The sequence below is a fragment of the Gekko japonicus genome, unplaced genomic scaffold (genome assembly GCF_001447785.1).
Source record: "Gekko japonicus isolate JY-2015 unplaced genomic scaffold, Gekko_japonicus_V1.1 scaffold32, whole genome shotgun sequence".
Lineage (NCBI taxonomy): Eukaryota > Metazoa > Chordata > Lepidosauria > Squamata > Gekkonidae > Gekko > Gekko japonicus.
In genome coordinates this window covers 1804944-1830741 of record NW_015167527.1, presented here as the reverse complement: position 1 = coordinate 1830741, position 25798 = coordinate 1804944, and the positions used below count along the sequence as shown (strand labels likewise).

Here is a 25798-nt window from a genome sequence, read left to right as displayed (position 1 = left end):
AGGTTGAACTCGATTTTAGTGCAGAATGGGGGGAAAACCTGGATTGAATTCTATTTAAGTGCAGAATTGCTTGGAGGACACCGCGGTGAACATGGATTAAAAGGAGAGTGCAGAAAGGGCCTCACGGTCACACACACACTAAATAACCCACTTTCAATCCACTTTCCTACTGTATTTTGCCAGTTCACATAGTAAAATCCAGTTGGAAAGTACACTGAAAGTAGATTGAAAGTGGATTATTTAGTATGTGTGACTGCAGCCTTAGAGGGGCATAACTCTGCTTAGAATGATACTATAAGAGCAAGCTGCTTCTTATCTCAGAGTTCTTAGGATGTAGCACCAGCCTCCCCAAAGTGTCCTCATTCATTGGGTGAGGAATTCATTGGGAGTGGAGAACAAAAGACAAAACTAAACAGTGAGTTGGTATAAATGGCACTCGCTGTTCCTGGGATGCATTCTGCAAAACAAGTTGGTGCAAATGCATCCTGTGAAGTTTGCTTGTATCCATGAGCTAGCCTTATCAACTAACACAAGCTACCAAATGTGCTTTAATTCAGCCTGTAGTAATCTACCAACAGAAGCATTTAAATTCCCAAGTGTTTAAAAATACCATTGGAAATACCAGCTTTACAACAGTAGCATGCATCTCTGGGGGAACTAGTACTTACTCTGGCTAGAAGAGTCATTCCCCAGAGCCACTTCTGACACTCTCATGCCACACTTGGCTACTGCATAGATACGACTCTCCTAAAACAAGGGTGGAAAAAAACTCAGAGGAAAAGCAAATCAAAAACAAAATCCTCTTCAAGCTTCAAGCAATCTGGGTTGCCTTGATCATTCTTCATACCCTGTTACCTTTCCTCTCATTGTGTTCTGAGACCAATAGCAACTCAGTTACAAACAGGTATCTCACATGACACAAAACTGTAAACTCTCTGTTGAACAGGAAGGAAGACATTATCAGTGTCATCCTGAGCAGAGTTATCCTCTTCTAAATCCACTGAAATCAGGGAGCTTAGAAGGGTGCAGCTCTGCTTAGGGTGGCACTGGAAGGAAGGAAGGAAGGAAGGAAGGAAGGAAGGAAGGAAGGAAGGAAGGAAGGAAGGAAGGAAGGAAGGAAGGAAGGGGTTTTAGCTGCTTTGCAACAGAGAAGTAGAAACTGTGGTTTAAAAATTCAAGTCACACATATTACCTTTCTAATGTATTCTCTGAAGTGCTTGAAGATGCAAGGCTCAAACAGCCTTAGTTCACCTAACTGTGCATCATAAATTAAAGATTGGCTTCACTGTTATGAGTATACTCTCCAAAGGGAATGGAGATAACAATTAGGAATGTAGCACCCTATTTGTAATAAATCATTGTACAGCCCTTTAATTTATGTCTTGACTTTTTGGCCATGAAGCATCACACTTTGCCATGTTGTCTAGCATATCCATCAGTTCTCATGCTTAAAATGAAGACTGCTGTAGCACAAGACTGCATGGGGCCAGGCAAGAACTTTCCATAGTCAACACACACTTCACAATTTTCTGCCCCTCCCCAGACCCTATTTCCCTTCACCACGCAACTTTCTTCCTTTGTACTACTGCCTTATTTTGCAGTTAGGAAAGAGGTCATAGCCTAAACCTGGGGTGGAACTTACATCTAATAAATACCATCTGATTATTGCATAAAATAACAAAGTCTCTGTAATTTATATAATTAGTCAGTTTCAGTGGAAACTGTGAACTTGGTTTTTCAAAGTATAGAAGTTTGATTTTAAACTTGTGTTATATGTTATCTCCCCACTGACAGTGATTCCTGATCAATATCTTACCCAAGATGGAAATCTGTGCAAGGGAGGAGTGGGGGGTTTGTCTCCCGGGTCCCTTACATTAGCTTCAGAAGTCCCCGTCTCCTTGCTTGAACAAAGGTTCTGAGGAGTCTCTTCGCCCATCCCTCCCTCCTCCATCAGAGAGTCCTCCATCTCCATCTTCTCTGCTACCTCTTCATCGATATCTGTCTCTTCCACCTCTCTCTGGAATTGCTCAGGAGTTCTTACAGGCTGAAATTTGCTGATCTCAATGTTTACCGCATGATCAAAACAGTCAGTTCCTGACTGAGGTTGGCTATAATGCCTCTTGGCTAACTGGATGCTGTCCCTTGGATTGCTTGGAGACCGAGCTTTTGGGAGAGTCAAACTGCCACCTTCCCTCCTTGAGAAATCTGAGGGCACTGAAGTGATGGATTTTGACAAGTTCAAGGCTGGAATGGATGGGGAAACAGAACAATCAGAAGCCTTTGCTATTTCCCTGGAGGACAAATCTAACCTACGAGTATGGAATGTGGTACTCAGTTCATCTGATGGATTGTACAAAACAGATGCTATCTTGCCCAAGTCACTGATGGACTTTTGAAGTTGTTCCAGAGGGGACTGTAAAGTCAAAGCTCCATGAAATTTCATAGTACCAGTTTGGTGGTTCAGTGATGTTGTGCAGATTCTTGGAGATGCTACAGAGACAAAATCTTTCTCGGACGAATTCTTGTCATGTGAGGAGTCAGCAGTAAATTTCAGTGAGCTCTGGGAAGGCACTGATGTTTCAGTCTCACCTCCCACACAGTAGTCATCCATAAAGACCACACTTGTTATAGCTTTTGCAGATACACTCTGATAGACCTGCTTGATGTCCACTGAGAGAAGCCTGGAATCCTGGTCTGAGTTCTCGAGGAAGGGTGACAGTGGATCTCTAGGTAGCTGAACATTACAACTTGAAACAGATGGAGTTGTTGTATCTACAATTGGGAGCAAAAGACAAGCAGAGTTTTTCATCTGGAGGCTACTCAGTATGACTTACTTTTGCAAAATGCATTCCAGATATTTATGTACTAATCTAACAAGGCTCTTTGAATCCAGAAGCAGAACATTCATTCAGCCACCAGTTCTATAAGTAGTAATGTTGCTTGGTTTTTACATATTCCTTCAGGGAACTAAGTCATCTGATTGGATAGGAATCCTGTATAACCTCTATGGGTCAAACTAGTCCTGGTCAAGATTTCTCTGCTAAGAACTGTATGATTCAGCCTTTGACTCTGTCCTTCCTTACTCTTTGCAATGGGCTGCCACATGGCTTTGGGATACTTGCATCAGTATATATACTCAACACTGCACTTCAGTCATTGTAATAATCTACACAGCATTTTTCAAGTATGCAAAAAGTTGCATATATATGATCTTACTAAGCTTTACAGCATCCCTATCAGATATGCCAGAATTATCACTCCCATATCAAAGAGAAGGGACTGAGGCTATTTATGGCTTGCTTAAGGCTACCTGATGAGATCATGGCAGAAGTGAAATTTGAATTGGGGGCTTCCAAACGTACAGCATGAAAAGGTCTGACAACAGAAAAATTGGGAAATTTGGGGAGTACTAGGAAAAGTTAATGTGCTATCATATGTTTAGTGATAATAACATTATTAAAGATTTCAGTTTTTTCAATGTTATAAAGTTTACCTTACTATCCAAACATGTTGGTAGTTCTACCTTTTGTGACTCTATGAGAGAGTTTCTGTACAAATAATACACTTTCTTTGGATTTCTAAAGAATTTATTTTCTTCCTCCTTTATTTTTTCCTACCTTTCATATGGCAAAAAATTAAATATATATGTGCTAATGGTAGCATAGGGTGCAGCAGTCTGCAACTCTTTCTCAAGTACTGGGTATACTTGTAATTTTTCTTATAAAAATTATTTTCTTTTTAAATGCCATAAATATGCCAATAGTACAGGTTTATATGCTAACTAAGGTATAAATGAGGCATTCCATGTTGTTCAATCATCAAAAGAAGTTTAGGTTTGATACACAATGCCTTTTCTATATTTCAATTTTTGATGACATTTCCGAATTCTGCTCTAGCATTTCTAGAAGATTATTTATTTATTTATAGTCCATCTCTTTCACTAGGGCTCAAGGTGGATTACACTCAGTGAGTCAATACAATCAACAAAATGGGACTTTCAATTACAAATAGGATTTGGGTTGTAGAACTAACAAGAAGTCTAAAAACAGAACTGAAGCAAGGCATAAGTGTTAACATGACACACTGAATGATGCAAAAATTGCACAACAGGATTCAACCCACAACAAATTGTACACAGGAGTACAGACCACAATCCCCAATAATTTATATGAGTAACTTGTGAAGTCTTTTATAACAGTGCTACCCTATTGCCTGCACAGAAAAGGCCTCTTCAATCATTCAGTTTTGCACAGTTTGCGGAAAGCCAGGAGAGCAGGAGCCTTCCTGACCTGTTCAGGCAGGCCATTCTACAAAGTGGGAGCCACAACGAAGAAAGCACATGCATGGGCAGTTGTTCGTTTTGCCCATTTGTAGGTTGGCACCTGCAGAACATAAACTTCTCAGAGAACCTTCTTTCACTAAACTACTGTTCTTGGTACTCTTTCTACCTTTCAGTCCAAAGCCAGTCTACATCCTTTTAAACCTACACAGACTGGTCTAAATCTAATCATGCATATTATAGATTACCATAGTCAGTTACAGACAGCAGTAGTCAGATAATAGCCTCACAACATCCCTAATAGCACTTACAAGTCTACTCTGAGCCATAAACTAGAAAAAAAATCCCCTATCAGTATACTGAACGGCAAAATTTCTTCCTGACGACCAAAATAGATGATTAAAATGGCAAAAGACTGTCATCATCACTTTGTCTGCAATTTTCTAGCAGTTAAACCATCAGAAGAGATGCCTGGAAGAGATAGATATATGCTTTGCCACTGCACTGGTTAATTTCTAAAAAGAGATATGCTGGGGCTTATAACTGTCTGAAGTTTGCATTCTCCTATTCAGAAGAGCTTCCTGTTTATTCCAAACACACTTATATTTGTATGAATTGTGGGGGACAGGTTGTGCCTGTTTGGAGAGGAGGGACATACTCTCCACAAATGCTCAAAGCCAATGTTGTCTTTATTATTACTTGTCACATTCCAGAGCTAAGCACTGGCATGGAAGATACATTGCAGAGTTAAGCCCTGGTTAAACCCCCTCCCCACAAAAAACCCTATTCAGGAGCCTCCGAATTGACTCAGGGGATGATTTAATACAATTATGTGTGGAAGCCAATGTATTATTCAGAACAGTCTGATCAGTGGCATCTCAGAACACTTAATACCAGGTTATTGTAGCAACTGTCTCATTCTGTAAACATTCAGAGCATATGATGACAACCTGCTTACAAAGCTTCCAACTGGAAGACTGCGTGCATGCACTCGTAGAGAAAGCAAAAGCCTAGTGGATGGAGAGGCATAAATACATGCCAATTAGGGTTTTGCAGCACAGAATTTACACCCTGCCATTTCCCTTGCATTCGAAATGTTAATTACATTCTGGTGAAAATCACTGCCTTCAGAAGGAAAAGATTTGATTAACTACAAACTAGGTGAATCACAGACAAAGCAGGCTTTTTTACACAGTGGGCTTCAAGAGCTTACATGTAGTAAGGAAATACATGACCCATGGCTCACCACCATGTTGAAATCTATGTAAAAAGGTAATCAGTATAGGAAAGTGTGATGCTGGAAGCAATCCTAAGTGGTTTGAAGACTACAGCCTTGAACACAGCGAGACAAAGGTAGAGCCATGCTTTATGCGGCAAACATAAATGCTGTGTGTACACTGACACTGCTGTGGCACTTTAAACACCCATCTACATGTAACTAGAATAGCTGACAGGACTGGGGCTCCATGATAGGTGTACACTGGTGCTTAAAAATAAATATGTTACCCATACTTTATTTGTTAGCTGCAAGAGCTACTGCTGGAACACAATATTCTGGACAACCATGCCTACTGTCCTCCATGTATTAGGACTGGACTGATAGTGAACTTTTTATGTTTTAAAGTGTTAACAGCCAGGTGTCAAAGTAGCATCCACTGAACAATTACAATCCATAGTCAAGTAGACTCCTGAATTTCACAAGTGACCATCAAAACCCACAGGATAGAAGCCACTAGTTAGAGGCATCTGAATACCTGGCACCAATAAAACATGGAGTTGGAATTCACATTGCAATATCCTAAACAACGGCTGTATGAAACTCCTCTTGTTTATCTCCATGCTGCTAAAAATGACTAACATTGCAGGCAAATAATGCTAATCAGCATTTTGGTGATGCATCACTACTGAAAGACATGCCCATCCTAAAGTTAGTGGATCTTCTGCCGTTAGCACAAATGGTATGGAGACAGAAATAAGATTTTATGGACATCATTTATTTATTTCTCAAGTGAAAATATTTTCAAAAATACTTACAAGATGAAAAGTGGAAACACTGCTTGATGTTCATGCTCCCTCTGTGCACTGGAGACTGTTACTATTGTCAGACTGGCAAAGAGAGAGTTGCAACTTGTTCTTAACTACTTAACAATGTGATAGCAGGAGCAGAACTGAGGATTCTTGCTTCCAGTTTTCCTGTTGATTCCTACACATTGGCCCCTGCCACACGGCAGGGAAAACACGGGCCAAAGCGCGGCTTTTAAAAGCCGCGCCAAAAAAGAAACACCGTGGCGGGATCCCACGGATCCCCTGGCCGCGGTGCCTTATCTCCCCGGCGCGATCAGATGCCGGGGAGAAAACACAGTTCCGACGGTGAGGCTGCTGAACTGCGCATGTCGGAGCATGCGCAGTTCGGATGGGGGCCGGGGATGCGCCGGCGCAAAGACGCGCCAGCGATCCGACGGCCCGGTTGAGGCGCCTCATCCAGATGAACCACCTCGGTAGGTGGTTCCCAGTTGATGTGGAGTTTCGAGGGGAAGGGCCGGATCGGGGGCGGAAGCACTACACTTCCCAGATGTTGTGGTGTGATCGCGGCCGTTTGCTCCGCCACCGATCTGTCCCGCTCCCGGCCCAAATCCCCTAGTGTGAACGGGACCATTAGCAATCAATTAAAAAAAACAACACACATTTACCCTGCAAAGCTTTCTGAAGTGCTTCAATCTCCTCTGTCAGCCTCAGGTTGCAACTCTTGAGGTAATGGTTTTCCAGCTCAAGCTGTAAAACAGTGGAGGGAAACAATGAAAAAGAATAATTCAAAATAACTGTCATTTACAAAGATCCTGTTCAGATCTTTTAGTTAAATTAAATCTTTAAAAAATAAGATCAATTTAATCAAAAACCTTTTAAAAAATCTTGCTACTAAGAATAGTCCTTTACCCTGTCTCTTTGCAGCTAGACACATTGACATCTACTTAGCTCAATGAAGCTGAACTCACTTAACTAAATCACTAAATAAGTTCAGAGATTGTACTATAAACTTGAATGGTAACAGGGCCAACTCAACAGCCTATTGCACCAGAGAAGAAGAGCACAGAACTGGACATTATGGTTTGGATGCAAAGTCTCCCTACTGTAAGAGAAAAGGCCATGAGCAGAGCTCTGGGAAGCCAGCATATATTTTTTCTATATAAATAAAAAGAGGCACTTGTGTGATGCAAGAGAAATTTTGTTGATCAACCTTTCTTACTGCAGATAGGGTTACCAAATCTGGGTTAGAAAATTCCCGGATATTTGCGCATGACAGCACCCGTGGGTAGGGTGGAGTTGGGTAGGGAGGGACCTCAGCAGGGATATAATGCCATAGAGTCCATCCTCCAAGGAATCCATTTTCTGCAGAGGAAATGATCCCTGTAATCCAGAGAGCAGTTGTAATTCCAAGAGATCTCCAGGTTGGCACCCTTAACTGCAGACCCCCACAACATTATTTTCCAGGGTCTTCTGGAAGGTCCCCCAAGTTCTGAGGACCTGTTTTGGGAGAACACACAAACTGCAAAAGGAAAGGGAAATCTGAAAAGCCCATTCAACTAATGGAGCTCTGCTTGTGGTCCTTTGAATCCAACTCTCTATCTCCTCAAATTTCACCTAAAAGCCCTCCTGGCGACAGTGTCAATGCAGTGGTTTTCCCAAAGATCCTTAGACAGGACCCTTATGAGTAGAGAGGTGACGGAGCCAGGAAACTGGGGTGGGGGGGTGGGATCAATATAGCCATTCTGCCATGGAAGCTTGCTGGGCAACCTTGGGCCAGTCAAACACTTACAGGGTTGTTAGAAGAATAAAACGGAGGAGAGGAAAAAGGTTCCCATTGGAGAGAAACGTGGGGTATAAATGAATGAATAATTTCATAAGGGGTAGTGCTGGACAGCTGCCAAGTAAAAGATGGCCTAAAAGCCCATTTTTGTGCCAATGCAGTTGTGAAAATACATAGGGATGTAAAAAACAATCAACGGCTCTTTAGTATTGTTCCTAATAAATAATTCTTTTTTTTTTGTTTTAATGAATGCTGTATTGCTGTTGTTCATGCAGTCAACACACACACTAATAAATACTTCAACCAATACAGCTCAGAAAGGATGAGACAAAATGACCACCTCTCTCAGCTTAGCTGTCACCCAGTCCTTAATTTTGGCGGCTTTCTCTTGAACAATTTTAGCTTCTTGTGCTCTCAATTGCTTCTGTGAAAGAAAGAAAAAAAGACAAGTGTGTTAGAAAAGTGCTAGAGTCAATTTGGTCTCAGTTATTCATACATGTGCTTGAGTACCCTTTCACAAGCTATCTTGCTTGTGCAATTGTAAGGGATATTCTGAAGATCTTATGGACTTTCACCCAGGTATGGAAGTGGGGAAAGGGCGCAAGCTGCCTGAAGGCCCTACAATGCTGAGCACCCCCGAGGTTATGCGTTGGTTCATATTGCTTAAGGTTAATAGACAAGGAGCTGCGGTGGCTCAAGTGGTTAAGACGCAGAACTGCAGGCTGTGGAAGGTCGGTAGTTCAGCAGTTCAAGGCCCGAGTGTGCCGCATGACGGAGTGAGCTCCCGTCTCTAGTTCCAGCTCCTGCCAACCTAGCAGTTCGAAAGCAAGAAATTGCAAGTAGATAAATAGGTACCACTTCAGTGGGAAGGTAACAGCGTTCCTTGCGCCTTGGTGTTTAGTCATGCCGGCCACATGACCACGGAAACGTCTTTGGACAGCGCTGGCTCTTCGGCTTTGAAACGGAGATGAGCACCGCAACCCTAGAGTCGGACTCGACTGGCTTTCGAGCAAGGGAACCTTTACCTTTACTAATGGACAAGGAAGACTGTCCAAACTTTCACCTTCAGGGCAGTGGCTTACGGCCTAGTCCCAGAATTCCATGAAAACGAGCTGGACATGGGGACAATCAACAGCCTTGAGTGAAAGGGAGGAGGAAGAGAAGATTACACTCAAACACCCACTGCATTACTACCTTGCAGTATATTCCCTGTAGATGAGCCAAAGTGATTCCTTTGCTGAGGACTATAAATTGTGAGGGACAAGAAGCAACTGCAGCAGCCTCAAGCGGGAGGAAACAGGAGTGGATGTCTACCCCCCCAACACCCACTGAACAGCTAATCTGGTGATCAAAATGAGCAAAACAAAAAATCAAAAAGACTCAAGACTATGTGACAATCATGTCAAAAAGTGCCTTGAACTAAATTTATGCCAATAACTGGAAAATCTATTTCCACAAATATGCACTATCCTCAGAATATACTCAGCTGCTACCGTATCTTGGTTACATCAGGCAAGCATACATTTAGAAAACTGAAACTGATGGTAAAGTATCTCCCCCATGTGTCACCAAGCAGAGCTTCTGATTGGCCACTGGAGATCTGATTGGTTGTGCGGATTAGGGTTGCCAGACCTTTCACTGGCGGTAGGCCTCCGGCTGGCAACCTGCTTTGCCTTCCACCTCTTCAAGGGGTAGCAATATAACTGGCACTGACCACAGTGGTAAGAATAAATACAAGGGGAAAAACACAACACTGTAACAAAGACTGTGAATTTTGCAAACACATGAGGGTAGGCATTCCACTTTAAAGGTCGTGACTGCACTTATGCGGAATGTGTGATGGATTACTTGATTCCATTTGAAATTTCATCTGAATATGGGCAATTCTTGACAAAGATCTTTTGAAACAGATTTTTTTACCGGACATCCATTGAATCCTGCCCTGAATTTCTTGTGAATTTCTTGTCTATTTGCATGGTGGAAAACCTTATTTGTACCAATTGACCAGTTTGTTATTGCTCTATGCTATATACTCGATGGAAGATTGTAATTGATTTGAATATAATATATATTTTCGAGATAGTTATTGGATTCACAGTCTTTGTTACAGTATTGTGTTTTTTTTCCTTGTACCACTACAAGTGGTGACAGGAGAATTTTTTTTAAAGAACTGTTGAAGGGATGTGTGCTGTGACATCACTTCCAGGGAGAACCTGGAAGTGATGGTAGATAGCTCTAGGGAACACTGGGAAAGCTATGGTTTTACTATGGATCCTGGTGATTCCTAGACCTACTCGCCATCACTTCTGTCACAGCACACGTAACACCAAAAGTCCTCCCATGTTTATTATGTCTGTTTTATACTATTGCAAATTGCTCCAAGCCCCACTTTGTGGGGGAGAGGAGATAAATAAATTGAAATAACATATATGTAAATAAATGCCCCTCAGCTCCTGCCAGTTGCCAGACCAGATTAAAATAACGTTTTGGCATCAGCTGCTAGTGTTGCTGTTTTCTTTTACTCATCTTTCCCAGTGTGTTTTTAAATCGTATTCCTCTTGTTCCCTGCACTTGGGCTTTGTGTGTGTGTGTGGTTGACTCTGCCTCCCATGGCAGCCGTCTTGTGGCTGAGCCCACCACCCTGTATCAGAATTCCAAAGGTTCCCACAGGTTCAAAAAGGCTGGAGCCTAAAATCTACCACAGGGTGAGCAAGTCTAGGGGTGCGTTCAGACGGGCAGCTAATCCCGCCATTATGCCGGCTCAAATTTGATCCCGGTCTTTTTAATCCGTCCTCGCATGACCAGACATCCCCCGGGGGAATTGCCTTACCACGCGCTGCTTCTGCTGTGGATTGTCTAGATGGCATCCACTGAAGGAGGCGCACGGTGTTTTGGTTTTTTAAAAAACCTTTTTGCACATGCACATAGGCGTGATTGCACATCCTTGTAGATCCATGCGTGTGCGGAATCAAATGTTCAAAGCATTGCGTGAGGGAGGCATAACAGTAATTCCGACCAACAGGACAGCCCAAGCACAACTAAATTCTTCTTTCGTTTTCTGTTCTGACCCACGCTTGCAAGGCCGGACTAAACGAGTCCCGGCCATCCCCCTTGCCACTGAGATCATGCTCACTGGAGGGACTATTTTGCATGTTGAAAGACCCATCCTCCCTCCAGCTCCCATCCCATTAACCGATCGTCCTTCAACTCACGGGTCATTCAAAACATTGAAGTGTTTTCATGGCGCTGGATCGGGGTTCTGCAGCCTCATTTTTAAATGCGTTTTTAAGCGCATATTGAGTAGTGATTTTTTAAAAATCGTGCCCGTTTGGGATGGTCTGATGTCAGACCACCCCAACGGGAGGATTGCGCGCTGGTGGAACGATCAGACAGGTGAAAGTCCATGGTTGTCCCGTCGGGACCCAAAAACTCTAGATTTAAAGTGGTATCTTTTAAGTACGGCTCCGAAGTGCGGCATGCCACTGGGTACCTGTTTGGCCCTTTATTTTTCCTGGATTCCCAGCTTTTATTTTTCAGTTCAGTTCTATTTATTGCATATGGCCAATGGCCGTTACAAGTACAGTACAATACAAAAGAGTTATAAAATGCAGAATAGAATCTGCGTTAAAACACAGAGAATAAAAGTATATATGTCTGACATAAAACTGGTTAAAATAATACAAGATAAAAATTAGAACAGCTTTTATTTTTAAACAGGCAAATATCTAAGCCTTTTAGATTCAGAAGTAGAAAGCCAAATGTACAGATCATTTTCTACCTAATTTATGTAATAAAAAGAGGCTTGTACTACCTTCCCTTTGTTCTAGCCAATGAGGAAGGTCACAGTTAAGAGTGACTGATACGTATGGGAAGAGAAAGCTTTGCTTTCACTGAATTTGTTGAGGGCCTGCAGTTAATTCTGTGTTTTCTGCTACATCACTTTTAACTGGCTTCAAAGAGTAACTAATATTAAAGAATAGTATCTCACACCTTTATTTCCTGTATTTCCAAACTGTCCTCCCTTTCAAATGTACTGTAATAACAACTGTAAGGTAAAGGTTTCCCTTGCTCAAAAGCCAGTCGAATCCGACTCTAGGGTTGCGATGCTAATCTCTGTTTCCAAGCTGAAGAGCCAGCACTGTCCGAAGTTGTTTCCGTGGTCATGTGGCCGGCATGACTAAATGCCAAGGCGCACAGAACGCTGTTACCTTCCCACCGAAGCGGTACCTGTTTATCTACTTGCAATTTCTTGCTTTCGATCTGCTAGGTTGGCAGGAGCGGGAACTAGAGACGGGAGCTCACGCCGTCATGCGGCACTCGGGTCTCGAACTGCTGAACTACCGAACTTCCAGCCTGCAGTTCAGCATCTTAACCACCTGAGCCACTGCAGCTCCCTAATAACAACTGTATCTCCCTACTAAAATACAAAGAGGGAGTATTTATCAGTTCATTCCACAGCTCTTTCAGGTTGAGAGCAGCAGAAAAACAAAGTGATCTTTATATTTTCATAACAGTAAAATAATTTTAGATGGTGCATTAGCAAGTCAAATGGAGCCAAACTGGGTGGCATTACCTACTGATGGAGGGCATGGATGTAGTCCAATCTTTCAGGTGCCTTTGTCTTTGGAAACTGTGGAGGCTGGACAGAATATGGCTTATCCAAAAATCTGATTGGTTTCTTTTTACACAGCCCAGTTTCAAACTTTTTTTAAAAGCTAGGATTCAGTAACAATCTGAGTGCTCACAAAAATGTTGAAGTCCAGACTAACCTTTCTCCATAGTGGGATTCTCTTCCTTCTACTAATTTTGTTTGAATTATACCAATCATTTTAGCAACTGTTTATAGCTACTCTGATGATCCTTAATTTCCTGATATTGTAAGATACTCCTTTTGTATACTGTTAAATTAGGTTTTCCTATTTATTAAACTGCAATTTGTGGTTGCTAAATAGATAATCCATTTTACCTGCTCTTCCAGTTGTGTCTCCAGTTGGTTGATCAGTTCATCCTTTTCTTGTACTCTGTTCATCAGCTCCTGGTATTTCTTATGTTCACTTGATTCACTTGTTTTCATGTTTGCAAGTTTCAACTTCTCTTCCATCACTTCAGCCTGAAAGATCCATTCACATAGTCATTGTAAGCATTATAGCTGGACCTTGGTGAAATGAACAACTAATTTAGTAATTGGTTCCTATTCAGGGGAACTCTTAGGGAATTGTCAAAAATTTGTCATTCTTAATAGTTCCATGATCAGAACTTTGGGACTCATGATGAAAACATCACATCAGAGGGCTGAAAGAAGAAAGTTCAGGAGAAGGGCATTAACAGAGGTGCCTGTAATCACACTATATTGGGACAGGGAGATTATCCTAAGCATACAAAATGGCATACAATGGCATACAATATGACAGCTGGAATGGCATACAATATGACAGCTGGAAGCCCCTTTAAATTTTGCAGTGGGGGAGAGGGGCGGCTACAGGCCACACACCTGAACTCCAAGCAGCACTGCCACTTGGAGAGGGCTTGTGGGGTCCCACCAGCCAGAAGCACTTAAAGGAACCCCTTTAAGTTCTTTTGGCCAGCAGGGACTGGCCCTGACCGCATGCCAAAACTCCAAGCCACTGCCACCTGATTGACCCCCAATGGAGAAGGCAAAGATTTTAAAAAGGAGAAGGCACAGAGCATGGGAAACTGAACTGGCAGTGGCAAGAGGAAGCAGACACCAACTCCAGACACCAACTCCTGCCAAGGTATGATAGGGTTGCCAGGTCACCCCTGGCCAGCATATAATAATATAAATACCCTTTCTGGGTAGTCAGTTGCTGGAGGAAGCAATTTAAGAAGTCTTATGAATATAGGAAACCAACTGTGTCTTGCACCAAGTCAGAGCAATGGTCCATGTGTCTGTGCCAACTGGCGGTGGCTCTGCAAGGTATTGGACACAAAGATCTTTCTAAGCTCTGCTACCTGGTCTCTACCTGGCAAGCATTATATGTGTACCAGTCAAGCACCTCTTCCGTTTCCATGATCATGTGTCTTCATCCCAACAGCAGCATTAGTCAACCTCATCTGATTATTCAGAAACCAGATTTCTGGGAATGTCAAATACCATTGGTTGTCCCAGCAAATAAATGTGCTCTCTCTCACTCCCAGCGCCTTCCTCCTCCTCTCTCTCTCTCTCCTACCAAGAGGCCATTCACTTCACTAGTCTTCTCTTTAAAAGGCCAGATGGTCCCAGGAGCCTTCTAGTCCTCCTCAAAGGTCTACACTGGCAATGCCATGCCAGCATTTCTCCCAGCCTGCTTCCCAATATATGCATGAGAGTAGTTTTATGCTCCGAGTCCGCTTTATGGCGGCGCGCTGAGCAGTCGCACCTCCCGGACCTCCCAGGGGTGAAGCTGCGCTCTAGCCGAAGGAGGGGGTGCGCAGGATCATCACCCCCCCAGAGACCCGGCTGAAGAAGCTCTGGCCATGAGACTCTCGAGGGGTTGCCTCTTCGCCAGCGCGATGTTGGGGAATTGAGGCGCCTCTCCATCCCGAAGGTTCTTGGTGCTATGAGACCGAATGGAACCAAGCGACGCTGACTAGGGCAAGCGCAGGAGGTCGAGCGAAAGAAACAGAGCTTAAACGAGGTCTGAGGACCAACTATGAACGTGAGTTCAATCTAAGCGTTTAAATAAAAGGAAAAGAAAGCTCCCCAAACCCCCCACGGAACAGAAAGTGAGGCGAGTGGGGGAGGGACGCCTCCCAAAAGCACGTATTGATAAGCGAATTGGAGGGGGGGGGAGCGGAAGAAAAAGCAAATAAAACTGTTAAGAAAGACTTACCAAGGCGAGTTCGAGCATACAAGCACATTTTCAGAGACTTTTAAAATATCAGGTAAAGTAAACAATCCACAAAGATGGCGGGGAAGAGGACGGAGAAAGAGAAACTTTTAAAAGTGAAAGGGACTGAGAGCCCAAGACCGGAAGCAACCAGCGAGCTGGCAAAGACATTGGCAGAATCCATGCGCTCTCTGCTGGACCAGATGAATAATCTCAAGCAGCAGCTGTCAACAATGAATCAATGTATCACCACCCAGCAAACACAGTTGAGTGAGCCACTTAAAATGATGAATCAAACAGCTGAGAAGGTGAAAGAAGTGGACGCCACTGCACAAAACGTGAAGAAGAAAGTACAAAAGCTGGAAAAGAATCAAATCTCCACGGAAGATCAGCTGTTACAACTACAAATGGAAAAAGCTAATTTGATTCTTCACTTTCAGGGCCTTCCAAGAGACTAAAGGAGAGAATCTGAAGGAGAAGATGAGTGAATTATTTGCCCCAATGACAGAGATGAAGGTGGAATCTTTGCTGAGTAATATGGATGTGGCCTACAGGTCATATTCAGGATATATAAAGAAAAACAATCTGCCTGGGGAAATAGTGATAAATTATCGAAGAAATTTGTGAGGAATGCAGTCTTGAAAGCGGCATCTGGAGCTCCTTTGAAAGTTGGAGATAATGCTATCAGAATTGGATACAGATGGCTAACACCATAAGACGTGATCTTCAAAATCAAGGATAAAAAGATTGACTCTGTTCAGAAAGCACGGAAATTTTTGAGAGTCCAGATGGGAGAGCCAGAGGAGGAAGAAAAGGAAGGGATGAACAGTAAGTCCAGCGACGAGCTGGACTCGGGGTCTTCCGGAGAGGACTCTCTATCAGAGAAAGGGGCAGTCGCCCCTAAAAGTCCTAAAACTGCAGAAGAGACTGGGCAAGGGGAAATGAAGGCTGAAGGACTCTGAATTGTGCCTTTGAAAAACTTTTTTTATATATACTAGATGCTTAGGGGTCTTTCGGGTTAACAGTGATAGTTAAAATATGAAAAAGATAACACTATAGTTGAATCAGTTCATAATGGGAATAGCATGATTAAGTGATAACGTTTGCTAAGCTAACTAGATGATCTCCTCTCTTGGGTTTTTAGATAGTAGTGGGTATCTTTTCTTTACCCCTTAATGTAGTCCCCTTCCCTATTTCTGTTGTAGTTTGTAGTCTTTATAAAAATGCAATTAAAAAATCCCTTCCGGGGGGCAAAAAAAAAAAGAGAGAGAGAGAGTAGTTTTATGCTCCAATGGAAATTCCTCACCCAGAGCTGCAGAAAGCTGTGTTTTGTCCTCTTGTCTGTCTGCATTAGAAAGAGAGGCAAATGTCCTCTCTCCTGCACTGAACCAGCCAGACAGTTTAGCCTGCTGAATGTGTTTATATTAGAGCTCAGGATAATTACAGCTGAAAGAGAGAGCCTCTCCCACCTCTCCGGTGTCTAAGCCCTCTACATTGGTAGGCGAGGGCGGGAGAGGGGCTTCCTTATTTGATGATAGCAGCTGCAAGAAGCACATTGAGCGAGGCATCCAAACTTCTGAATTCATGTGGTGAAAGAAAACAGCAGCTTTAAAATACAGCATGTAGCCCTTTTATTTCCCAGATGTCTTGCTCAGTCTTAATATCCCTGGTTAGTGGGATGGAAGCTCCACATATACTTTCTAAGCACGTCAGATTTAATTAAAGCATTTTTCAATTGCTATCTTCTCCTTGGATACCAAGATAGGTGGTTCCATTACTAGCAACTTCTAAGCCTCCATGGGGCTTGATTCACATCTCCAAGCTCAGCCAGAACACTGAACTGGTGGTCTGGGCTAGGATATATCATACCTCTCACTCCCCCACCCACCCACCCAGTACTGGAAGGTAGAAATGTATGTCACTCTACCTGAAAGCTAGAAGTCTTCAGATAACTAGACATTGGGGTAAGCAGAAGCAGGGGTCATTTGGGGGGGGGACGCGGGGGGACGCCATCCCCCCGGGTGAGGTGCGGGAGGGCGGGGCCTGGAGCTCCCTGCTGGTGCCCGCTGGAGGTCGCCGCCGGCTGTGGGGAGGACACACTTCCGGTGATGTCAGGGGGTGTGGCATATGCTAATGAGTTATGCTAATGAGTCCCCCTAGCTCTTTTTCTACGAAATGACCCCTCAGCAGAAGTATTGTAATACAGGCTTTATAGGAAAAATGAAATAGATTAAGGGGGAGACAATGTCTAGAGCTGGACAATGGAAATTCTACTGTGCCATCAGGGGACGTACAAGGACTTGTAGGGTACATCTCACTATTTCCTCTTTTTGGGGGGTAAATTTTTGTGTGTATGTGTGTGCTTGTGTGCCTGGAAGTCATGGTAACGTCTGGCAACCCCTAGTAGGGCTAGGACATTTCAGAGAGTTGGCTAGGACATTTAGCTAGTAGGGCTAGGACATTTCAGCCTGCCTCTGCGTCCCAGCCCTAGTATTCCTTGGAGTACACCCTTCCAAGTACCTGCCAGGGTTGGCCCTGCTTAGCTTCCAAGATCTGATGAGATCAGACTTGCCTGGGCTGTTCAGGTCAGGGCCTCACTATTTCCTCTTCTTCTCTCCTAAAAGCCCCCATGGCCCCTTTTCCTGCCTCCTTCTCTCCTTCCAACCCACCAGCCAACCTATGTTTATCTCCCACACACAGCCATCTTCAGCTTTCCCACCTCTCCCTGGGAAAAATCTGGCCAAGTTGTGCAGTGCCAGCTGCCAGCTTCAGTTGAGTGGTGAGGAAACCACAATGACTTGCATAGGGCACCTCATTTCCCCCTGTATCCCCTGTCCACATCCCCTCCCCACACTATTGCCTCCTTCCCTTCTCCTAGCAACACCCACATCCTCACCTTTCCCTGCTTCCTTCTCTCCTTTCCACTCCCCAAACTTATATCTGCCCCCATCTTAACTATATTTATTATTTATTTACATTTATTTTATACCTCACAATGGGGACTCAAAGCAGCTTACATGATTCTACTCTCCTCCATTTCATTCTAAGAACAACTCAGTGAGGTAGGATAGGCTGAGAAGGTGTAACTGGCTCAAGAGCACCTAGTGAGCTTCCATGATAGAGCGGAAATTTGAACCTGGTTGTCTGAGATCCTTTTCTGAAACTGTTAACTACTTCTACATATTTGCATTTATGAGGCTGCTGCTATTGAACAGTAGAAAGCAGCCAGGCGTGGGTGAGTCATGCAGCTTGCATGGTATCGAATCACCCAGTGCCTGGTCTGGCCCCAGTGTGTCCTCCCTCAAAGGTCAAAAGAGTCCTGGAAAGAGCTCTACCCCACCCCCATCTTTTACTGACAGAAAGTAGGATTTCTAGCAATGGCCACTGAGGGCATCTGTTTCTTTTTCTTTTTTCTTTCAGATTTCAGTTTTTTTTCAGATTTCAGATTGCAACAATCTGAAATATATCCTAGAAGAAGTCAAGTTTTAATGAGAAATGGCTCCCATTCTTGGAATATATCCCAAAAACAGAATGCCAACCATACAATCCAATCTATCTCACTTTTTTACGCTCATAAAGCACGCTTTGTATAAGCGATACCTCCAGAGGTCATTTCGCCCCTGCTTCTGGCCGCCCCGCTTCCAGCCCTCATTTAGCCAGGAGGAGGCAGGAGAAGAGGGAGGGTAAGTTGCTTCCTCCCTGCCTCTCCCCACCCCTGCCTGCCTGGGGCCAGGGAGGGCCTTCGCGGGGCTTCCTTGCACTCCCACCGGCCCTGCAGGTCCACCGCCAGGCCCCTCATGGGCTCGGCAGTGGAGCTGCAAGGCCGGCACCGGCGGCCGGGACCGTTGGGGGCAGGGTGTGTGACCTTATGACACATTTCCGGTGATGTCAGGAGGTGTGGCCTTATGACACACTTCCGGTGATATCAGGGGGTGTGGCACATGCTAATGAGTTATGCTAATGAGTTCCCCTAGCTCTTTTTCTACGAAATGACCCCTGGAAACCTCTATAGTTCAAACACCTCACTGACTAGTTGTGAATTCTTGCATCAACTCTTAGATACCACACAAATTAGTTAAAAGCGTATTACATACACTTTTCACGCTGAATCTAGTTTAAAGTTTGATTAAAAGTATTTGTTGTTCTTACATATTGTAACAAATCTATAAGCGTACGATGAGTTTAGTGATTTTGATATGATCCGTTCTCGATGTGTATCATTATATATACCTGTGTTTCTTTTTATATAGGTGAAAAACAATAAAAATATTTTTTTAAAAAGATTTCAGGTTTTTCTGCAAACCTGGGGCTTTTCTTAGACTTGCAGAGATTTGCCTTGTCTGTTCATGGCTCCAGTTTCCAGTTAAGTATACATAGATCTGGCCACACTGAGTATTAGATATATCAAAAAGTGGAGACAACCAAGATGCTTGCGGGAGCAGCTATCCATTCCTCCCATCTATGCTTACCTCTCCCACTGCTTCTCTGTCTCTCACGCTTTCTCCCTCTGACCTCATGTTCTCTTACTTTCTCTCTCCTCCATGCCTGTCACTTCCTCTCTCTTTCTGCTCCCTCGCCCCATCACTCTCTTTCTCTCTTTCTGCCCCCCCCCAGCAGCACCAGTGGTAGCAGTGCTCCCAACCACCCACCTGTGGCGTGACTCTCCAGGAATCACAACGGATCTCCCAACTACAGCGATCAGTTCCCCTTAGGATTACTAGTTCCAGGTTGGAAAATTCCTGGTAATTTGAGGGTGGAGCCTTGGGAGGGTGAGGTTTGGGAAGGGAAGCAAGCTCAATAGGGTATTAAGTCATACACTCCATCTTCCAAAGCTGCCATTTTCTTCAGGGGACCTGACCTGGGTAGCCCAGGCTAGCCCGATCCCATCAGATTTTGGAAACTAAGCAGGGTCGGCCTTGGCTAGTATTTGGAAGGGTGACCCCCAAGGAATTCCAGGGTCATGACACAGAGGCAGGCAATGGCAAACCACCTCTGAAATGCCTCTTGCCTTAAAAACAAGTCTAGCTCACCACCTAGTGGTGCATAACGCATAACGCTACAGAGATAGAACTTCTGGCTGCCAGACAATCTTAGGATCTCCTGGCTTTCTACACACAATGCCACATGATAATTAATGAACGAATTCTCCATGGGAATAGATCTCTGTCCCATGGAGAGCAGTTGTAATTCCAGGTGGTCTCCAGCCCTCACCTGAAGGTTGGCAAAGCTAGTTTTTCTAGAGGAAATGGCTGCTATGGAGAGTGGCATATATGGCATTAAACCTGTCTGAGGTCCCCCACAAACCCCACCATCCCCAGGCTCCACCCCTCAAAACTCTAGGAGTTTCCCATCCTGGAGCTGGCAACCCTATCTCCTCACTCAACAGCCAACCTACTTTTGTCTGCCCCTTTGTCTTCAGCTTTCCATCTCCCTCTGCCCCTGCAGCTTCCACCGATGAGAACTATGGTCTTTCTCCACAGTGAGGACCAAAGCAGCTCACATTATTCTTTCATCCTTTTTTCTGCACAACAACCCTGTTAGGTAGGTTAGGCTGGAAGTATGTGACTGGTCCAAAATTACCCAGTGAGCTTCCAAAGCAAGTAGGGGATCTGAACCCGGGTCTCAAAGACCATGTTCTAACTGCTACACCATACTAGTATTCATTGAGTAACTGCTATTGAACAGTAGCAAGCATCCAGTTCAGTCATGCAGCTCAGGTGGTATCAAGTCACCTAGAGGGTGCTACCAGGCCTAGGGTTGTCAGCCTCCAGATGGGGCCTGGAGTTCCCCCAGAATTAAAGCTGAACTCCAGACAACAGAGATCTGTCCTCCTGGAGAAAATAGCTGCTTTGGAGGGTGGACTGTGTGGCATTATACCATGCTGAGGACTCCCCTCCTCAAACCCAGCCCTCCTCTGACTCTACCACGAAATCTCCAGGAATTTCCCAACCTGGAGCTGGCAACCCTAGCCAGGCCTGGGCCAATCAGTCCTCATTCGAAGGCCAAAATAGGCCCTTTCCCCCTGCCTTTTACTCACAGAAATCAAAGCCTGGATTGCTGTGGTTGCCTAGCAACAAACACTAAGGGAATCTGTTTTTTAAAGCCACAAGCACTCCTTTTATCATTTTTGTGGTTTTTAAAGCTCCTTAGGGAGCTTTTTAGATTTCACATTTTTCTGCAAACCTGGAGCCCTTTTCAGGTTCATAGAAAGACTTGTCTTGCTCATTCAAAGCTACAGTCACTAGATTTAAGTATCCAAAGATTTAGCCAACTTTGGGCTTAGAATATAAGATGATATTATTATTATTATTATTATTAATAATAATAATAATAATAATAATAATAATATCCCACCTAGTATATATTTCTGACACCAAGTTCTTCACAATGTCTGCCTATTTTTATCCCACCTTCCCAACAATTATCAGGGCAACATACAGGATTCTTCCCTCCCAGCATTTTGTCTTCATACCATCCCTATGAGGTAGGTAAGTGAGAGGGTGACTGGCACAACGTCACACAGTAAGTTTCATGACCAAGTAGAGATTTGAAATCAGGTCCCTCGTGTTAGTCCAGCCACCACACTACACCAGTGTACACTGAGATGTTCCTAATCATACTGGAATGACCACTAGCGATATCATACTGAAGCACTTGCTGTGATGGAAACAGATTTTTTTTCCAGGGTTGACAGAAAATGACACTACTCATTGTACAGGTATCCTACTTTAACCTCCAATAAACAGATTTTGCAGGTTTTTGTATTATTTCAAAAACATGTAAAACCTGTTTGGCAGGAAACAACAGAGGGGCAAGAGCAGGGGTCATTTCCTGCAGGAGTGCACAGGAGTGGAGCTCTGGCAGTAAAGAGCCAAGGGGTGGGCACGTGCAACAAGCCCTGCCCCTGCTCCCAGCAGCCCCAGGCCACGAGGAGCAAGAAGCAGATAGGTAAGTTGCAGTGGGTGTTGTCTTCCGGTGATGTAATAGGGTGTGGCATATGCAAATATATTATGCTAATGAGGTATGCTAATGAGCTCCTGCACCTCTTTTTCTATGAAATGACCCCTGGGCAAGAGGAATATATGTGTACACCATGAGGATCAATGGCTTTCAATGCTTTTAAAAATTACTGTGCATCTTCAGACACTGAATATTCAGGAACCCCATATAAGAACAACTTCTTTTCTATTACATAGCTTGAGCAAGTATCTTCTGGAGATGTCAGCATAAGATGTTTTTGAAATCTTATGGAAATGACGATTTCATGGAACCTCTTACCTGTTTCTCTGCACTTTGGGCTCTCTGTTCTGCTTCAATCACTCTCTGCTCCAGTTCCTGCATCTTTGGAGCAAAACATGAGAACAAATGTTAAGCAGTTTAAAATGATAAATAGATACTGTACAAAAAGATAAGCCCTGCCCATAAGTTTACAATCTAAACAGACAATGCAGATTGAATAGTGGGAGGGGATATAAAAGTAATAGGGGTGAACATATTCAAGAATGAGAAAAAGAACATTTCCTTTTTAGAGCCAACACTGTCTTTCACAATGGGATTACAATCATTCTTAGAGCTAAGTGGTTGCATCTGCTCTGGAACCTTTAATACAGAAAGGCCTATGACAATACAAACCTTATACCCGAGTATCTGGTTTTCAATGGCCAGTTTATACCAGAAAATCCCTGCAATCAGTGTTCCCTCTAAGCTGAGTTAGTGTGAGCTAGCTCACAGTTTTTTAGCCTCTAGATCACACATTTTTGTTTTAGCTCAGGAAGGATAGTTCCAGAGCAAACTAATTTATGCAGCAGCCAAATCACTTGATCACAACTTTAATGCCAGTAGCTCACAAAGTAGAATTTTTGCTCACAAGACTCCACAGCTTAGAGGGAGCATTGCCTGCAATTACCCTAAGCTTTTGCATACTTCTCCTCCTGTTCACTTAACCTGTATTTGTGTTTCAATACGTATCACTGAATTGTAGTTCAATTGTACTGACAGGAAAGGTCCCATTTTTGGTGATCCTAAGTATAGTTTTCCATATTGGCAGATATACATAGTACCATGCTGTGATTCCGACTCAACGTTAATTCTGAAAAAACAAATTAAACTAGCTACAACTATTATTTCAGATAAGATATCTAAGTTATGTTTTAATCCTCGTTCTGTTGAGGAGCTACTCAGGCGGCATCAAAGTTAGAGAAGCGTTACTGAGAATTACTAGAGTATTTATGGGTCAGGGAGGTAAAGAAGTATTACTCAGCTAGTTACATGGCTGAGGAGAATGAAGAGAACACAAATTTACATTGGACAAAACTAGCCATCTCTTTGTTCCCTTCCAGAGGCATTCAGCTGCACAAAAGCCTTAGTGAAGATATAAAAAGAAGGAAATGAGCCAAGGATGGGGATAAGAGGGATGGATGGTACATTGGGAAACTGTCTGCAAACGTGGGATGAGTTGAAGACAGAAAGTAAAGAGTCTCAGGAGTGATGGGGCAAAAGGAGGCCAACCTTCCAAGAAAGCCACTGAATTAATGGACTGCAGTCATGGATGGCCAAAGACTGATGCCCCAAAACTCATTAGCAACGGGGTCATCATGCTGCTATGGCAACAGTCTACCATGTGAATCATCAACAGAATATTACTCCTCTTTTCCCTTGGATACACAACAGTGTGGGAGGGAAGAGTTTAAAAGAACTCTTGATACCAAGAGATTCTGGAATGTATTTACTACAAATAGATGTGTTTAAATTTATTATGAAAAGCCCATAAGTATCCTGAAACAGGTACTTTGGAAATCCTGTATACATACAATGACATCAAAACCCAGGCATTTACACTAAAATCAAAGTAAGGCTCAAACTATCTCTTTACAAATTAATCAGATTTGGCTCTATTTTTCCCCTCAGACTTTTTCTTCCCCCTGAGAGGCCCCACAGCTCATTTGTAATAGGGTCATCATGCTGCCATGGCAACAGTCTGCCATGTCACTCATCAACAGAATATTGCCCCTCTTTCCCCTTGTGCGCAACAGTGTGAGAAAACTAGAAAGCTGAAGTAAATTCCAGCTACTAAACACACACTGCCTGCTGGTGTATGCACTCTTAAACTCCAGTATGCCTTAATTTCCATTAAAACAGCCTATTCTTGTAAAGATCGGCTTTGTGTCTCTCCCAAGGCCCTCAGCAGAGTGCAAAGAGCTCATTTTTAAGACTGCATTTTGCCACTCCACATATATTTATTAAGGACTTATGGATGGGTTGCATAGGCATATGTATTGACTTCTCATTACAGAAGCCCTGTTTGTTTATTTAGATATTTATGCCCCACTTTTACGTTCACACCATCTATGTGTAGAGTGCAAAAGAGCAGGACTGCTGTGGCAGGCTCCAGCCCCAAACTCCACAAGCTCATATGGGGTCTTCAGCACAAAGCCTGCAGTCAAATTGCACAAATGCTGGGTCTGTCCACAAGATTCAGAACCCTGCAAAAAGCAGGACCCCAGATCACTCATACAGTGCGTACAAATAAGCGTAGAGGTGCAGAGGTTCTGTTCAGAAGAGCTTACAAGTGTCTGGAGGTTGGTTGTGCTCCTATTACAAATGAGCTGTGGGGCCTCTCAGAGGAAACACTGAGAGAATCAGTTCTTCAACAACCTCAACTCAATTAATTTCCAGCACCAATGAATCAATTAAGTTCCAGAACCAAGGCAAAAATATCATTTTAAGCAGACTGTTGGTTGGTACAAGGCAAAGATTTCCCCACTCCTTCCATCTTTGACAAGAGCTGGGGAGATGGAGCCTGTAGCTGCTTGCTCTTTGGCCTTTGAGGAAAAACACATGACAAAGCCATATAGCCAGTTACAGAGTAACCTGATCATTGAACCAAACTGCTCCCTAATCGCAACAAAGAATCCAGTAGTTTGACACCCCCACCCCCACTGGATTAACCCTGGAGTCTCCATTTCCCTCTCTAGAGGGTCCCCAATAAGTCAGGTGCTCTGCAGGCAGACTTATTGTGTGATCACCATTCAAAAGAATTTTTTTGCAAAAGCACTGATCGGTTGACGATTTAATCCAAGGATTTACAAGGAAACAGGATTTGAACACACAGTACACATACACACACTGTGAGAAATAATGTCTTAATGTATATTTCTATTATGTTCCTACTAATTTATTTTTTAGAAATTGTACTGAGAAGAGGCTCAAAATTTATAACAAAATTGACAAAAGTTACCTTGCCTTAGTTTCTATATTGCATTGTGATAGACAGTTTTCCTATAATTTTTCTGTACAGCACTGTACCAATTCTAAGTTGAAACTCTTGGTTTTTACAACACAATATGGATTTTGACATATATGCCCCCCTGTCTTTAGCATCAATAAGTGTGAGGACCACAACCTTTGTTTTTGGCTGATACCATCCTGAGACCTACCCAGATGCAACAAATATTGATTATAGTACATAACTCTGGCCTCACCTTCTCAGCCAGCAGTTCCCGGATCTTACTGGCTTGCAGGCGGAATTTGAAGAGCTGGGTTTCCAATGCAAGGCACCGTTTTTGCCAGTCCATGCAGCTGCCATTCTTGACTGTGAGCTCTGCCATTTTTAAGCCTCTCCTTTCCCCAGGCTGGCCTCTCCAGGTACCCTACATGATCAAAACAAAAGATGGGGAAAGGACAGAAATGTAAAGTTTCATACTTACTGTTCTTGCAGATTTCTTTTCTCCACAGAGTAAAAAAACTGCAACATTAAGTTTCCCCCCCCGAAAATGTACATAGTAGACAAACAAAGCAGTAGTAAATCATGTTTGACAAAAAAAATCAAGGACACTTTTCACTAAGGGTTAATTCACACATGCATATTCATCCTTTGAATACATATGC

The 25798-nt window shown here is 43.4% G+C and overlaps 1 protein-coding gene across 1 annotated transcript in view; it reads right to left on the bottom strand.

Moving 5' to 3' along the window:
- The window catches only part of PLEKHH1 (pleckstrin homology, MyTH4 and FERM domain containing H1), a 72657-nt gene extending 47139 nt beyond the window's left edge, over nucleotides 1-25518 (bottom strand). The window contains 7 exon segments of the mRNA XM_015413282.1: nucleotides 669-747; nucleotides 1817-2772; nucleotides 6970-7051; nucleotides 8425-8508; nucleotides 13051-13194; nucleotides 22190-22252; nucleotides 25393-25518. Coding sequence (XP_015268768.1) covers nucleotides 669-747; nucleotides 1817-2772; nucleotides 6970-7051; nucleotides 8425-8508; nucleotides 13051-13194; nucleotides 22190-22252; nucleotides 25393-25518 — 1534 coding nt within the window.
- Nucleotides 25519-25798: the final 280 nt, after the last annotated feature.